The 17,572-nt window shown below is 37.8% G+C and overlaps 1 protein-coding gene across 2 annotated transcripts in view; it reads left to right on the top strand.

Annotated features, from left to right (window-relative positions):
- KLHL1 (kelch like family member 1) overlaps nt 1-17,572 on the top strand; it is a 435,375-nt gene that overhangs the window by 134,205 nt on the left and 283,598 nt on the right. Inside the window, exon 3 of one of the 2 annotated variants that reach the window (XM_035704542.2) lies at nt 2,265-2,401. The exons of the other annotated variant lie outside the window; for it this stretch is intronic. Coding sequence (XP_035560435.1) covers nt 2,265-2,401 — 137 coding nt within the window. The remainder of the gene's footprint in view (nt 1-2,264; nt 2,402-17,572) is intronic. 2 annotated transcript variants of the gene reach the window in all.

Below are 17,572 nucleotides of genomic sequence, written 5' to 3'. Positions count from 1 at the left end.
AGGCTCCTCACAGGGAGCCTATCTCCCTCTGTCTGTATCTCTGCCTCTCTCTGTGTGTCTCTCATGAATAAATAAATAATAAAATCTTAAAAAAAAAAAAACAGAGAATATATATGTGTAGAATTAAAGCCACACATAATTTTATATACATTAATATATACTTCAATAAATTTTAGAACCCAGATAAAATGAGTAAATTTTTAAAAATATGAAGCACAAAAGTTGATGATGAAGAAATAAAGCACAAAAATAAGCCTTGTAGTTTATTAAATAATTAAAATGAGACCATGTCACTTTTTCTCAAACTAGTCAAATCAAGATATTTTTTTCAGGTAAGTTCTGGAGCATCTTAAGGAAAAAAAAATAATTGGTTTCTTCTATAAATCATTATACAAAATTAAAAAGAGTTAAAGCTGTCACCTCATTTTATGAGGCTGTATAATATTAATACAATAGTCAGGTAAAAAATACAGTAAGAGAAAATTAACGGTTCATCTCCCTTGTGACTATAAGTAGAAAATCCTAAACAAAATTTTGATTGAGATAAAAGGCCTTTTATGAAATTTAATGCCCTATAGTATAACAGTGGTTAGCAAAGCTAGAAATGAAAGTGGTCTTTCTGACCTGGTAAAGGTTACATACCAATACATTCACCAAGTATGTTACTAAAAGGAGATTCTTTTAAGAGAGAGATAAACTGGGATCCCTGGGTGGCGCAGCGGTTTGGCGCCTGCCTTTGGCCCAGGGCAGGATCCTGGAGACCCGGGATCGAGTCCCACGTCGGGCTCCCGGTGCATGGAGCCTGCTTCTCCCTCTGCCTGTGTCTCTGCCTCTCTCTCTCACTGTGTGCCTATCATAAATAAATAAAAATTAAAAAAAAAAAGATAGAGATAAACAAAAAATTTCTCCACCAGCGCAGTGACTGTTCAACATACCACTAGAAGACTGGAGATCTTGGAAGAGGTTTTAAGAAAAGCAAAAGAAAAAGAGTTACAGAAAATAAACAAGAATAAGTCAAATGAGTTGATTCGCAGGTGATATAATCATCTACCTAGAACAAAAATAGGGGAGTCCACAAAGAACTAGTAAGATAATTCAGTATATGTGCCATATAAAAGATGGATTTATGACAGTTTCAACTAATGAAATTTAAATAAACAAAAACCAAAAAAAATTTTTATAAAAGTTACTACACATTAATACCAACAAAACTGTAAATAAAATATGAAGAAATCAACCAAGAATATACAAGAAAACTTTTAGAGAAAACTTTTGAGAAAGCTTTAAAATTTGATTAGAAAGCAGACAGGATATCCTGAGCATATGGAGAGATATTTTGTACTTTTTTGTTGTACATTTTATATTATAAATATATCAATGATCACCAAAAATAAAATTAGAAATTCAGTGCATTTTTAATTCAGTTTTTATTTGACTTTTTGAAGAACTTAACCAACTTACTTTAAACTTTATATAAAGAATAAAACTTCACTAATAGTTAAATAAAAAATTAAAGATGGAAGATTTGCCTCATTTGGCTATAAAGACATATTCAGATTCAATATTAAAAAATATTATACTAAAAAATATACTGTCTCAAGAATAGGCAAGAAAGCAAAAACAATAGAAATCTCAGAGACAGATAACTATGCATTCAGGACTCAAATTCTCAATATAGATGGCACCATTAATTCAGTGGGAGCTAAGCAGAGTCTTTAGTAAATAGCATCATAAGAATATATAAATAGAAATAAAATTGGATCCCTATCCAAAAGGATGAAGGAACTAAATGTGAGAGAAAAAAAATATGTATTTAAAATGATGGGGAAAGAAATATAGGAAAATGCTCTGTGACCAAAGGTGGAACAGAATTTCCTCAGTTTTGAAAAGTATAATTTATAAGCCAATAATTATCAATAAGATTGATAAGTATATGATAGATATAAGAGATACATAGATGATAGGTAGAGTACCTCTGTGCTGCATTCTTTTTAAAAATTATTTTATTTATTTATTTTAGAGAGAGAGTGCGCGAGAAGGGGGTAGGGGCATAAGGAGAGGCAGAGAAAGTCTTAAGCAGACTCCACACTGAGTGGAGCCTGACACAGGGATGCATTTCAGGATCTGAGATGACAACCTGAGCTGAAACCAAGAATTAGACACTTAACCAATGCAGCCACCCAGGCTGTACTGCATTCTTCTTGACACTAAGCATTTTGCTGCTTTATATTCATAACCTAAATTAGATTCTATGACTCTTTCAGGCTTGTTCTGAGCTCAGTCTCCGACTATTTTGCTGCCATGTTTACAAGTGATGTTTGTGAAGCCAAGCAAGAGGAGATTAAGATGGAAGGCATAGACCCCAATGCCCTCTGGGACCTTGTTCAATTTGCATATACAGGTACAGTAAAAGAATTATAGCTTCATGTTGCTTTCTTGTGAGTTTTAGAATTTTAGCATGAGATTTAAAGCTTAAAAAGTGCTTACTTTGTATCTTTTTTCAGTTGAAAGATTATCTAACAAAATAAAATCAGGTACCTTTTCATTTCTATGGAATTACAAATGTATATATGTATATGTATGCTCTCTTCTTTTCCACAAAGGGCTTAATAAGCTTATAAAAATAAATAGTCAATGGAATGAGCTTGGGAGAGGAGCAAAAAGGTTATTAATTATCAAATAAGAATTTTTTTAATGTCCATCCTTAGAGCATTAGAAAGAGAAATAGATTCTCATTTTCTTTCCTTTTAGAAAGTATGGGTTGGAATAATTCTTTCTCCTTGAAATTTATTATTTTAATATTAAAATCTTCACAGAATATTTAATGTGGACCTGACAAACTTAGTTGAAATGGACAATGAAGATACTTAGAGTTATGGAACTGACTATTTTTTGAAATTTTTGTTTTCTGATCTACTATGTTGACACTTTCTAATGGCCTTGCACTACGTTATATTTAGTGCATTCAAGTGAGTTTGTCAATTTAGCAAACATTCGCTGGATGTTTCTAAGTATGCGAGCATCAGCTATATCCTTGGCGAACAAACTAATGAATAAGATGTCCTTACCTTCCAGAAGTTCGTAGTCCAAGTGGAGAAGAATTAGATGACAGAATAAGTACAGTATAATGTGACACATTAAGACAGTGTTGTAAAGCATAAACCTGCTGTTCAAAGCATTATCAGGGCTCACATTCATTTGAAACATTTTAATAATTTTCAAGATTATTGTGGTAAGGGGAGACATTATAATAAAATCTTGGGATAGAAGCAAAGGTAGATAGTAAGAATTGAAGTAATATTTTAAAAAAATGGCATGTGGTTCATTTTGCTAGAATTTTCTGTCATGGTATGAAATAAGAAAAAAGGCCAGGGCCTGATTATCAAAGCAGTGGGACTCTAGTTTAAGGAGCTGTGTTTTTGCAGCCTTCCTGGTTATCAGGAAATATGTGGGCATTGTAAAGATCAGCAACTAGAACTAAAAGGCTGTAGGAATAGTAGGAATCTGTCTTCCTGGAGGATTTGGCTTTTCATAGAGAGGAGTTTGCTAATATAACAATCAGTAAATGAAGCCTCTTAGAAGGCTCTGGGTGCTAAATTTCAAAGTAGCAATTTGATGGGCGGATGCAGACATTTCCTAGCCTCAGTTATTTTTATTTTTATTTTTTTAAGATGTATTATTTATTTTAAGGACAGAGAGCAAGCACAAGTGCCCTTAATGAAGAGAACGGGCAGAGGGAGAGGGAGAGAGAGAATCTTAAGCAGACTTCCCATTGAGCAAGAAGCCCTACAGGGCTGGATCTCACAACCCTGAGATCATGACCTGGGCCAAAATCAAGAGTCGGGTGCTTAACCGACCCAGGCACCCCGCCTCAGTTATTTTTTTTTTTTTAAGATTTATTTATTTATTCATTAGAGATACAGAAAGAGAGGCAAAGACATAGAGCAGAGGGAGAAGCAGGCTCCTCGCAGGAAGCCCGATGTGGGACTCAATCCCAGGCCCCTGGGGTCGCGCCCTGAGCCGAAGACAGACGCTCAACTGCTGAGCCACCCAGGTGTCCCTGCCTGTTATTTTTAAATTATATTTTTTCAAAACAAATATTGCACTGGACAAAGTTAAGCAAGTAAACATGTATTCAAGGCTGTTGCAATAGGGGAAAGAGACAGAATTCAGTCTCTATTTAATTCTGCTGAAACAAAGGGAGAGAGAGATTTTTAGGGGCTAGGATGAGAAAACACAGATCATCTATGTTTGCTATTTGGCTTTATCTAGAAGAAAAGTAGACTTTTTCCTATCTAAGTGACATAATGTAGTTTTACAACTTAGAGCAAGGCATCCACTCAAATTGCATTTCTATTCTCCCACAAAAATAGGGGTGCTATCATCCTTGAAGTTGACATTTCAAAGAGAATGCCTCCAAGTCCTTGAGAGCAAGGTTCCTGGTTTGTAAAACTGGCAAAAAGATTTTTAAAATTACATCTCAAAGGGACAGATAGAGAATTTATAATTACACATTTTCCTAAGTAAATAATATGAAAAAAGGGAGACCAAAGATCTAAAGTTCAAGAAGTAGTCTGTTTATATCTTGGTCAGGCTGAAGGACCACTAAAATATCTAGTCAATTTCAATTTGCCTGCAACCTGAAATAGTAACATAAAGGATTTTTGGACTCCCAGCCAGAAGATAGCAAACATAACCACATTATTGTTTCCTTGAAAGGGAAGAATCATGAAGCTTACATTTTAAGGATCTTTCTAGCAACAGAAAGGCATAATTTCACCCCTTACCATCTCCATGGCCTGGCAACCTTGCATTTCTCTGCTTCAAAACTAGGTCAAAAGACGCTCATCATCATGCAGCACAAAGTTGGAAGGTGTTTCAAAGCTCCCTGCTGAATGTAACGACCCAGATTTACTCAGCTTTACAGAGGGCAGACAGGATACAAAGTGGCCTTTCAGTTGCCACTGCTGCTTTGGCCTTTGCTGCAAAATCCATAGCTCCCTGGTGGCTGATAAATTTCTAATTATTAGTTTATAGAAATATTACATGATCATTTACAAGCTAATATTAGGAGAACCTTAGGCATAATAAAATACAGAGAGAGAGAGAGGAGAGATCAAGTGAGCAATGACAGAAATGGATAATAGGAGGTATCTGAATATGTGTCCATTTTAGGTAGTGCACTAGTTAGTTTCTAAGACTTTTCTTGGTAACAGGCTAAAAGTAATTGCATCACAGAAGACAGAAAATATGAATGAGCAGTAAAGACACATAAAGGGTCAGGTATTTGGTAATATTTTCTTAAATTTTGAGGTTTAAGAGGCTTTGGAGAAATTAAGGAGGATCAACTATGTAAAGAATGGATAGTTAACCATTAGCTGTAGAAGTATTCAGTAGAGATACATAAGATCACTTTAAAATGATTTAAACAGATAAAAACTTCCATGAGACCTGGAAAGTATGTAAGGTTTGAAAGAATCATAGGGAGCAAATTTATGTTTATTAACTTAGAAATTAAGGAAAAGAATGAAAGGGTAAAGTAGCTTGCAAAAAATTTTTGATTAAGATAAGCTTCAGTGATTATAAGGTTTAATAATATTTTATTTGAAGAATGAGGAATTATCCCTTAAAGAATTCCAGGTAGTAAAATTTGCACATGGTAAGTCATGAGACATCTTCTCTGTCTACCCGTCTTTTCCCCTACTCTAGCAAATTAGAATAAGAAGATGTAGGACCAGGGGCCTGGTAGAGCTTCGGTAAGAACTGAAGCACGTATTTACAGGGTTTTGTTTTTGTTTTTGTTTTTGATTTTTGGTAACTAGGAAGAGTGACCTGGATACCTAGGAGGTGACTACAGTGGTGGGAACAGCTTGAAGAAGATAGGACTATTTTTAAAGGAAAAACATATAATAATAAAAAGGTTAATACTAGATGTATGTAATATAGGATCAAGAAAACCAGGTCTTTGTGTTTACAAAATTAAACATTTTTAGAAGTATGAAAGATTAAGATACAACAATAAAAATGATGTCTAATTACTACAGTATGAAAATTAGCTTCTTAAAATAGAAGGCACCATGAGGTCGATTTTTTTTACACATCGTCACAGCTCAGGAATGGAAAGGAAATGAAAATTCACACTGTTGTTAGAAATAATTGTATATCTAACATGAGGTTCACATCAATTTTCCAATTTTTAATGAGCTGTTTAGTTTCAAAGTTCTTTTTAAAACTTTTCACTGAATTTTCTTTACAATTTTTAACAAGAAATCTGAGTACAATCTTAGCTATTCGTGGAGAGCAAAAGATCCAAAAGCAACAGTGCATGTTTTAAAATACTGCCCTTTTATAATTGGTGCCTTACATTTAAGGTTTGAATTTTTGGTTGTAATCTAAAGGATATGTAATTATATGACTGTGTATCAGTTTTTCAAAATCAAACCATAATTCAGCTAACAATATTTGAGCACATTGCATGAAGAGAGTCCCACTAGGGACTAGAAGATAAAGTATAAATTCAGACTGTATGGATATAGATTAATATAACATAAACCTTTAAACAAATTTGGCAATTAATAAAATTATTAGAACAGGGCATAGTGAAAAAACTCTTAAGATCTATGTACCAGGGGGGAGGAGCAAGACGGCGGAAGAGTAGGGTCTCCAAATCACCTGTCTCCACCAAATTACCTAGAAAACCTTCCAATCATCCTGAAAATCTATGAATTCGGCCTGAGAATTAAAGAGAGAACACCTGGAATGCAACAGTGAGAAGAGTTCGCGCTTCTATCAAGGTAGGAAGACGGGGAAAAAGAAATAAAGACACAAAGGCCTCCAAGGGGGAGGGTCCCCGCGAGGAGCCGGGCTGAGGCCGGGGCGAGTGTCCCCAGGACAGGAGAGCCCCGTCCCGGAGGAGCAGGAGCTGCACCGACCTTGCCGGGCGGAAAGGGGCTTGCAGGGAGTTGGAGCAGGACCCAGGAGGGCGGGGATGCCCTCGGGCTCCCGGGGACAGTAACAGCAACTGCGCGCCCAGGAGAGTGCGCCGAGCTCCCTAAGGGCTGCAGCGCGCACGGCGGGACCGGCGGGACCCGGAGCAGCTGAAGGGGCTCGGGCGGCGGCTCCGCGGAGGGGGCTGCGCGGCCCCGGGAGCAGCTCGGGGGGGCTCGGGCAGAGGAAGAGGCTCCGTGCGGAGGGGGTTGCGCGGCCCCGGGAGCAGCTGGGAGGGGCTCGGGCAGAGGAAGAGGCTCCGTGCGGAGGGGGTTGCGCGGCCCCGGGAGCAGCTGGGAGGGGCTCGGGCAGAGGAAGAGGCTCCGTGCGGAGGGGTTGCGCGGCCCCGGGAGCAGCTGGGAGGGGCTCGGGCAGAGGAAGAGGCTCCGTGCGGAGGGGGCTGCGCGGTTCCAGGAGCAGCTCGGGGGGGCTCGGGCGGCAGCTCCACGGAGGGGGCTGCGCGGCCCGGGAGCACGAATCCACCAGCGCAGGCCCCGGAGCACAGGGCGCCGGGACACAGCCCAGGACCCCGCCTCCCCCCGGGACAGGCAGAGGCCGGGAGGGCCCAGGACAGCAAGGACGCTCCTGCCCCGAGCTGAGCAGATCAGCGGCCCCGCCCCGGAGCCTCCAGGCCCTGCAGACGGAGAGCTCCGGAGTTCCTGCGGGGGCTGAATCCAGGTTTCCAGAGCTGCCCCGCCACTGGGGCTGTTCCTCCTGCGGCCTCACGGGGCAAACAACCCCCACTGAGCCCTGCACCAGGCAGGGGCACAGCAGCTCCCCCAACTGCTAACACCTGAAAACCAGCACAACAGGCCCCTCCCCCAGAACACCAGCTGACGGACAACTTCCAGGAGAAGCCAAGGGACTTAAGGTACACAGAATCAGAAGATACTCCCCGATGGTTCTTCTTCTTTTTTTTTTTTTTTGTTTTGTTTTGTTTTGTTTTGTTTTGCTTTTTGATTTGTTTCCTTCCCCCACCCCCTTTTTTTCTCCTTTCTTTTTCTTTCTCTTTTTCTTCTCTTCTTTTTTTTTTTTTTCGTTTTTTTCTTCCCTTTTTTTTCTCTTTCTCTTTCTTTCCTTCTTTCTCTCCTCTCTTTTTCTCTTTTTCCCAATACAACTTGCTTTTGGCCACTCTGCACTGAGCAAAATGACTAGAAGGAAAACCTCACCTCAAAAGAAAGAATCAGAAACAGTCCTCTCTCCCACAGAGTTACAAAATCTGGATTACAATTCAATGTCAGAAAGCCAATTCAGAAGCACTATTATACAGCTACTGGTGGCTCTAGAAAAAAGTATAAAGGACTCAAGAGACTTCATGACTGCAGAATTTAGAGCTAATCAGGCAGAAATTAAAAATCAATTGAATGAGATGCAATCCAAACTAGAAGTCCTAACAACGAGGGTTAACGAGGTGGAAGAACGAGTGAGTGACATAGAAGACAAGTTGATAGCAAAGAGGGAAACTGAGGAAAAAAGAGACAAACAATTAAAAGACCATGAGGATAGATTAAGGGAAATAAACGACAGCCTGAGAAAGAAAAACCTACGTTTAATTGGGGTTCCCGAGGGCGCCGAAAGGGACAGAGGGCCAGAATATGTATTTGAACAAATTCTAGCTGAAAACTTTCCTAATCTGGGAAGGGAAACAGGCATTCAGATCCAGGAAATAGAGAGATCCCCCCCTAAAATCAATAAAAACCGTTCAACACCTCGACATTTAATAGTGAAGCTTGCAAATTCCAAAGATAAAGAGAAGATCCTTAAAGCAGCAAGAGACAAGAAATCCCTGACTTTTATGGGGAGGAGTATTAGGGTAACAGCAGACCTCTCCACAGAGACCTGGCAGGCCAGAAAGGGCTGGCAGGATATATTCAGGGTCCTAAATGAAAAGAACATGCAACCAAGAATACTTTATCCAGCAAGGCTCTCATTCAAAATGGAAGGAGAGATAAAGAGCTTCCAAGACAGGCAGCAACTAAAAGAATATGTGACCTCCAAACCAGCTCTGCAAGAAATTTTAAGGGGGACTCTTAAAATTCCCCTTTAAGAAGAAGTTCAGTGGAACAGTCCACAAAAACAAAGACTGAATAGATATCATGATGACACTAATCTCATATCTCTCAATAGTAACTCTGAATGTGAACGGGCTTAATGACCCCATCAAAAGGCGCAGGGTTTCAGACTGGATAAAAAAGCAGGACGCATCTATTTGCTGTCTACAAGAGACTCATTTTAGACAGAAGGACACCTACAGCCTGAAAATAAAAGGTTGGAGAACCATTTACCATTCGAATGGTCCTCAAAAGAAAGCAGGGGTAGCCATCCTTATATCAGATAAACTAAAATTTACCCCAAAGACTGTAGTGAGAGATGAAGAGGGACACTATATCATACTTCAAGGATCTATTCAACAAGAGGACTTAACAATCCTCAATATATATGCCCCGAATGTGGGAGCTGCCAAATATATCAATCAATTATTAACCAAAGTGAAGAAATACTTAGATAATAATACACTTATACTTGGTGACTTCAATCTAGCTCTTTCTATACTCGATAGGTCTTCTAAGCACAACATCTCCAAAGAAACGAGAGCTTTAAATGATACACTGGACCAGATGGATTTCACAGATATCTACAGAACTTTACATCCAAACTCAACTGAATACACATTCTTCTCAAGCGCACATGGAACTTTCTCCAGAATAGACCACATATTGGGTCACAAATCGGGTCTGAACCGATACCAAAAGATTGGGATTGTCCCCTGCATATTCTCAGACCATAATGCCTTGAAATTAGAACTAAATCACAACAAGAAGTTTGGAAGGACCTCAAACACGTGGAGGTTAAGGACCATCCTGCTAAAAGATAAAAGGGTCAACCAGGAAATTAAGGAAGAATTAAAAAGATTCATGGAAACTAATGAGAATGAAGATACAACCGTTCAAAATCTTTGGGATGCAGCAAAAGCAGTCCTAAGGGGGAAATACATCACAATACAAGCATCCATTCAAAAACTGGAAAGAACTCAAATACAAAAGCTAACCTTACACATAAAGGAGCTAGAGAAAAAACAGCAAATAGATCCTACACCCAAGAGAAGAAGGGAGTTAATAAAGATTCGAGCAGAACTCAACGAAATCGAGACCAGAAGAACTGTGGAACAGATCAACAAAACCAGGAGTTGGTTCTTTGAAAGAATTAACAAGATAGATAAACCATTAGCCAGTCTTATTAAAAAGAAGAGAGAGAAGACTCAAATTAATAAAATCATGAATGAGAAAGGAGAGATCACTACCAACACCAAGGAAATACAAACGATTTTAAAAACATATTATGAACAGCTATACGCCAATAAATTAGGCAATCTAGAAGAAATGGACGCATTCCTGGAAAGCCACAAACTACCAAAAGTGGAACAGGAAGAAATAGAAAACCTGAACAGGCCAATAACCAGGGAGGAAATTGAAGCAGTCATCAAAAACCTCCCAAGACACAAGAGTCCAGGGCCAGATGGCTTCCCAGGGGAATTTTATCAAACGTTTAAAGAAGAAACCATACCTATTCTCCTAAAGCTGTTTGGAAAGATAGAAAGAGATGGAGTGCTTCCAAATTCGTTCTATGAGGCCAGCATCACCTTAATTCCAAAACCAGACAAAGACCCCACCAAAAAGGAGAATTACAGACCAATATCCCTGATGAACATGGATGCAAAAATTCTCAACAAGATACTGGCCAATAGAATCCAACAGTACATTAAAAAAATTATTCACCATGACCAAGTAGGATTTATCCCTGGGACACAAGGCTGGTTCAACACCCGTAAAACAATCAATGTGATTCATCATATCAGCAAGAGAAAAACCAAGAACCATATGATCCTCTCATTGGATGCAGAGAAAGCATTTGACAAAATACAGCATCCATTCCTGATCAAAACTCTTCAGAGTGTAGGGATAGAGGGAACATTCCTCGACATCTTAAAAGCCATCTACGAAAAGCCCACAGCAAATATCATTCTCAATGGGGAAGCACTGGGAGCCTTTCCCCTAAGATCAGGAACAAGACAGGGATGTCCACTCTCACCACTGCTGTTCAACATAGTACTGGAAGTCCTAGCCTCAGCAATCAGACAACAAAAAGACATTAAAGGCATTCAAATTGGCAAAGAAGAAGTCAAACTCTCCCTCTTCGCCGATGATATGATACTCTACATAGAAAACCCAAAAGTCTCCACTCCAAGATTGCTAGAACTCATACAGCAATTCGGTAGCGTGGCAGGATACAAAATCAATGCCCAGAAGTCAGTGGCATTTCTATACACTAACAATGAGACTGAAGAAAGAGAAATTAAGGAGTCAATCCCATTTACAATTGCACCCAAAAGCATAAGATACCTAGGAATAAACCTCACCAAAGATGTAAAGGATCTATACCCTCAAAACTATAGAACACTTCTGAAAGAAATTGAGGAAGACACAAAGAGATGGAAAAATATTCCATGCTCATGGATTGGCAGAATTAATATTGTGAAAATGTCAATGTTACTCAGGGCAATATACACGTTTAATGCAATCCCTATCAAAATACCATGGACTTTCTTCAGAGAGTTAGAACAAATTATTTTAAGATTTGTGTGGAATCAGAAAAGACCCCGAATAGCCAGGGGAATTTTAAAAAAGAAAACCATATCTGGGGGCATCACAATGCCAGATTTCAGGTTGTACTACAAAGCTGTGGTCATCAAGACAGTGTGGTACTGGCACAAAAACAGACACATAGATCAGTGGAACAGAATAGAGAATCCAGAAGTGGACCCTGAACTTTATGGGCAACTAATATTCGATAAAGGAGGAAAGACTATCCATTGGAAGAAAGACAGTCTCTTCAATAAATGGTGCTGGGAAAATTGGACATCCACATGCAGAAGAATGAAACTAGACCACTCTCTTTCACCATACACAAAGATAAACTCAAAATGGATGAAAGATCTAAATGTGAGACAAGATTCCATCAAAATCCTAGAGAAGAACACAGGCAACACCCTTTTTGAACTCGGCCATAGTAACTTCTTGCAAGACACATCCACAAAGGCAAAAGAAACAAAAGCAAAATGAACTATTGGGACTTCATCAAGATAAGAAGCTTTTGCACAGCAAGGATACAGTCAACAAAACTCAAAGACAACCTACAGAATGGGAGAAGATATTTGCAAATGACATATCAGATAAAGGGCTAGTTTCCAAGATCTATAAAGAACTTATTAAACTCACACAAAGAAACAAACAATCCAATCATGAAATGGGCAAAAGACATGAACAGAAATCTCACAGAGGAAGACCTAGACATGGCCAACATGCACATGAGAAAATGCTCTGCATCACTTGCCATCAGGGAAATACAAATCAAAACCACAATGAGATACCACCTCACACCAGTGAGAATGGGGAAAATTAACAAGGCAGGAAACAACAAATGTTGGAGAGGATGTGGAGAAAAGGGAACCCTCATACACTGTTGGTGGGAATGTGAACTGGTGTGCAGCCACTCTGGAAAACTGTGTGGAGGTTCCTCAAAGAGTTAAAAATAGACCTGCCCTACGACCCAGCAATTGCACTGCTGGGGATTTACCCCAAAGATACAGATGCAGTGAAACGCCGGGACACCTGCACCCCGATGTTTATAGCAGCAATGGCCATGATAGCCAACTGTGGAAGGAGCCTCGGTGTCCAACGAAAGATGAATGGATAAAGAAGATGTGGTTTATGTATACAATGGAATATTACTCAGCTATTAGAAATGACAAATACCCACCATTTGCTTCAACGTGGATGGAAACTGGAGGGTATTATGCTGAGTGAAGTAAGTCCAGTCGGAGAAGGACAAACATTATATGTTCTCATTCCTTTGGGGAATATAATAATAGTGTAAGGGAATATAAGGGAAGGGGGAAGAAATGTGTGGGAAATATCAGAAAGGGAGACAGAACGTAAAGACTGCTAACTCTGGGAAACGAACTAGGGGTGGTGGAAGGGGAGGAGGGCGGGGGGGTGGGAGTGAATGGGTGACAGGCACTGGGGGTTATTCTGTATGTTAGTAAATTGAACACCAATAAAAAAAATAAAATAAACAAGAAAAAATAAATAAATAAATTCTAAATTCATAAAAAAAAAGATCTGTGTACCACTGTCCACTTTATGACATTCTCAGTTTTATATAGTGTCAAAAGACTTAAAAACAGCTTTTAAATATTTTCCTACATGTATTAGAGCCTCTGTTCTGTATTTTACTCATCTAAGAAAGACACTTGAGATAGTGTTTGTTGAATCTGTAATAAAGCCTATGATTTGAATAATGAAGTCAAGACTGTTCTGGAATTTTCTACAGAACATACTCAGAAGCATAGAATCAGAGAAGAGCTCTGATTCTACATATGTTTATGGTTTCTCATCATTCTACTTTCATATTACTTAGAGTTAGAGAGATGTATAAAACTGTAGTAATTCCATCCCCCAATGTGGTACTACTATTCTGGGTGGCCTGCCAGAATCACACCCTGGGCCGAAGGCAGGCAGCAGGCATCTAACTGAATAACCACCAGGTGTTCCCCGTTTTAAAAATCTTTTATCTCAATTTTTAGTGTCAATATTTTCTAAATTTATTTTTGCAGCTTATAATTTTCTTCACCATGCATCCATCTGCAAGTTCAAGACCTCTATCAAAACCTTAGCTTAAATTATTAGATGGTCCCACGTGATTTTTACATATAACTTAATGTTTCTTGAAAGTCTCCAGCTTGTAATCTATATTAAAATCATTATTAGGGTTATTTTCATTTGCACATCTAGTAACTAACTGTGATCCCTGTCAAGATATACCTGTAGCATACCTCAGAGCCTGTTCTAGTGTCTGTTTGGTTTTTCCCTCTTCGTAGAGTTTAATTTATAGGCGTTCCCTCTTTCTTTCTTAAGGGTTAAGCACTATACATGCCACCAGAAATTCAAGTTTCTATGAAGGCTTCTAAAGGGGTTTATTTTGACGGATTGTCACATTTAGATTAGCAGATCACCTTAATCCTCAGAGACTTCACTGATTTCAAATCTAGTTTCTTCCTTTATTTACCTTGTCTTCTTGTCTAGTTCTTTTCCCTTGCATCCGTAAAGAAAGCCCTTTAGGGAGTTTAGCTGAGAGCTGTGTATTTAACCAGAGTCCTCTCATCCCTGCTGGTCCTTGGATTCAAATTTTCTTATTTTTCAAACTCGATTTAACTTCTCAATCTCCAAGTAAGCCATGTTTTGCTTGTGCTGAGCAGTGCTTAGGAGATCACAAATACTGCTGAGGAAAAGTGAATCACAATACGTCTTCCCAAACTTTCTCCTTTATGGTCCCGTTTCATCTCTCAATTCTGCACCTTTGAGCCTATAGCTTCCAATATCCATCTTTTCCTCCAAGGCCCATGTATACTGTTGCTGCTGCATTGTGCTGAGTTTCTCAGATTTTCACCTGTGCTGTATATAATAAATACCGTCAGAGGGAATAAAAAGCAGTGGAGAATTTTGAGTCTGACTCCATGACTTTTTCTTTATTCTAAATTCATTTGGTCCTTCAAGTTGCTGGTTCTTTAATGGCTATTTTTAATGCATTTAAGTTATTTTGATTTTATAGGCACCAATTTTTTTTCGTCGGCATTCTCAATGGGGGTTCAGTCAGTTACAAGTTATTGCCTTATAAGAGAAACAGAAAGTCTCCATACTTTCTGTTTGAAATAAACTATTTCACAGTTATTGGTTATATATCAATTCATCTTCATTTTTAAGTGGTTAAAGCTTTTAATTAGCACGCATCAGAAAATACTTATCAGGTTTTCTGGGCCTATCATGCAATGAGTGAGTCTTCATCTTAATATGGAGTATGGTATTTTAAAGTCTTCTTTTGTGAAAGCAGTTTTTATATATAGATTCCGTTGCCACAAAACTTAGTATCATGAATTTTTCAAAATTTTAAAAGTTTATACACATATACACTCATGATAATGGTTAAAATATTGTTAGTACTGAGCTACTACATTTTGATATATTTTTTAAACAACTGGGTAATAGACTATGAAACTCAACAGCTTCTTTTCGTTCAATTTATTGCTCATCTTTTTTTACAAACCATGCTTCAGAATTCTCATAATGAAAATATTACCATCTTCTGTAAAAGACATTTACTATAACCTCATAGGAATTGTAATTAGAATACTATAATTAGGTGATCTACCTCAATTTCAAATGGGATTTAATTACATTTTATTAGTAATCAATTTTTCAAATAAGATGTTATAATTTACTATTTGCATTACTTTTTCAGTCGCTTTTTTTATTACTTAATGATTCCTAATAAATATAGAAGACCTGACCTTGTAACATTGTAAAGCTAGAGAAAAAGAAATTAAGAATTATTTATTGCTTCTAGAGCAAATTTGTCACCCAAAATAGATTTTTCTGGACTTCATTATAATGATTAACTAAGGAGACATGCATTTGATTTTCCCTTTTAAAATTGAAACCCTGTGTGTTGTTTGTAGACGATTATAAGCACTTTATAAACACCACCTTTTTTTTGTGTGTGGATGATAGTACAGCAACTAGCCATTCCATTGACGCCTCAAAGTGATATGGATTCCAGTACTCTGAAGATTCTATCAGGAGGCTGTTCACTAGCTGAGCAAACATTCAGGAAAATGGAAAGTTACTTGAAACAATGACAGCAACTCTGTGATGTTATTTTGATTGTTTGGAACCCGAAAGATACCTGCACACAGGTATAGTAAACCTGTCTTTATTGAATTCATATGGTTAGAAGGATAGTCTGGTACGAGGATGCAAAACATTCTATGAGTAAGAATTAGGAATCCTTTTTTTTTTTTTTTTGATAACAATAAAACTCTATTAAAGGGCATCCGGGATTTGAATTTCATGTCCTTTGCACATATCATGGAATGATATCCATCCTTTGTTTTTTTCCCCCCCACCATTTAAAAATGTAAAAATCTGTTCATAGCTTGTAGGCTCTGGCAATAGGAACCAGGCCCAATTTGGGTCCATTGGCTAGTTTGCTGACCCTTTTGTAAAGAGGACTCAGGATTTCAAACCTTGATTCATGGAAGAAAGTAAGGGGTTCAATTAATTGTAAAGGATTTTGGACTTTGATATTTTGTTACACATTTCCAGGATCTTATCATATAATATACATATGAATATGGTGATATTTTTATTGTAAAAAATATTGTGATTGTGTGTTTCATGTGTTTATCCATTGAAGTGATTGTTATGCCTCTCAAATGTTTGTCAGGCTCAGAGATTAGAATAGCCAAAACTACTGATGGAATGAAAGTAAGATTTTCCAATAAAACATCAAGAATAACTCGATATTTCATCTATGAACACTTGTCATCTTTCATAGTGCCTATTATTTAAATACAAAAAAACCTACAAAACATGAAGCATACAGGTAAAATTTGAGAATTGTAAATCACAATTTTTAAATGGTATCACAAGCTTTGTCCAAGTCATGGCTAAATCTTGTATAATATTGAGAATACAGCATTTTTAGAGAGTGAGTTAAATTTTTTTTTTTTACCTTTATTCCTTTGAGGGGAGAGTTATAATGCTATTTTTAAGTATCTCTTTGTAATAAACAAATATAACATACTCAAAAAACAAAACTTTCCCTCTGGCTAGGTGATAGTCTTTTTATGTAAATCATGAAATCTCACTAAGTAGAAATCCATTTTAGTTAGGAGATGTACTAAGATTTGAAGTGAGATATACTTTTCTGTCGTCGCAAAATTAAAAATAAAAATCAGGTTATCATGGTATATAGTGTTTGTTTCCATGTAGGAAATTCAAAGTATTTCATGTTGAATCTTTATTTTGCATTTATTTATTATTGTTTAAAAGATTTTATGTATTTATTCAGGAGAGACAAGAAAGAGAGGCAGAGACATAACAGAAGGAGAAGCAGGCTCCGCAAGGAGCCCAATGTGAAATGAACCCAGACCCCAGGATCACGCCCCTAAGCTAAACAGATGCTCAACCTCTGAGCCACCCAGGCATCCCTATTTTGCATTTGTTAATTAAAAAATGTATAACATACGACTAATATTATTCTTAGGTACAATGTATGTTGAGAGCTAATCACTTTTAATTAAACATTCCATACATATTATGATTTGATACATCTAAGTTACATAAGCTAAATGTAACTTGAAAAACTAAAATCCCAATTATTTGCCATATTAATTTCTTATCAGTTTTCTTAGTGAAAACTCATTAAATTTTGATGTTGGTTTTTTACTTGTTTTCCTTTTTTAAATTTTTTAAAAGATTTTATATTTTTATTTCAATGAGAGACAGAAAGTGAGGCAGAGACATAGGCAGAGGGGAAACAGGCTCCCAACCGAGAACCTGATGCGGACCCATTCCAGGCCCCTCCATGCCAGTGGCCCTCAGGTCCACACAATCCTAGAGCAAAACAAGATGTTCAACCCCTGACCCACTCAGGAGTCCCCTATATTTTTATTTTTGAAATTGTAATC

The sequence above is a fragment of the Canis lupus genome, chromosome 22 (assembly GCF_003254725.2).
Source record: "Canis lupus dingo isolate Sandy chromosome 22, ASM325472v2, whole genome shotgun sequence".
In the NCBI taxonomy this organism is placed as follows: domain Eukaryota; kingdom Metazoa; phylum Chordata; class Mammalia; order Carnivora; family Canidae; genus Canis; species Canis lupus.
Note: the sequence above shows the minus strand (reverse complement) of the source record. Positions and strands in the feature narration are given on the sequence as shown.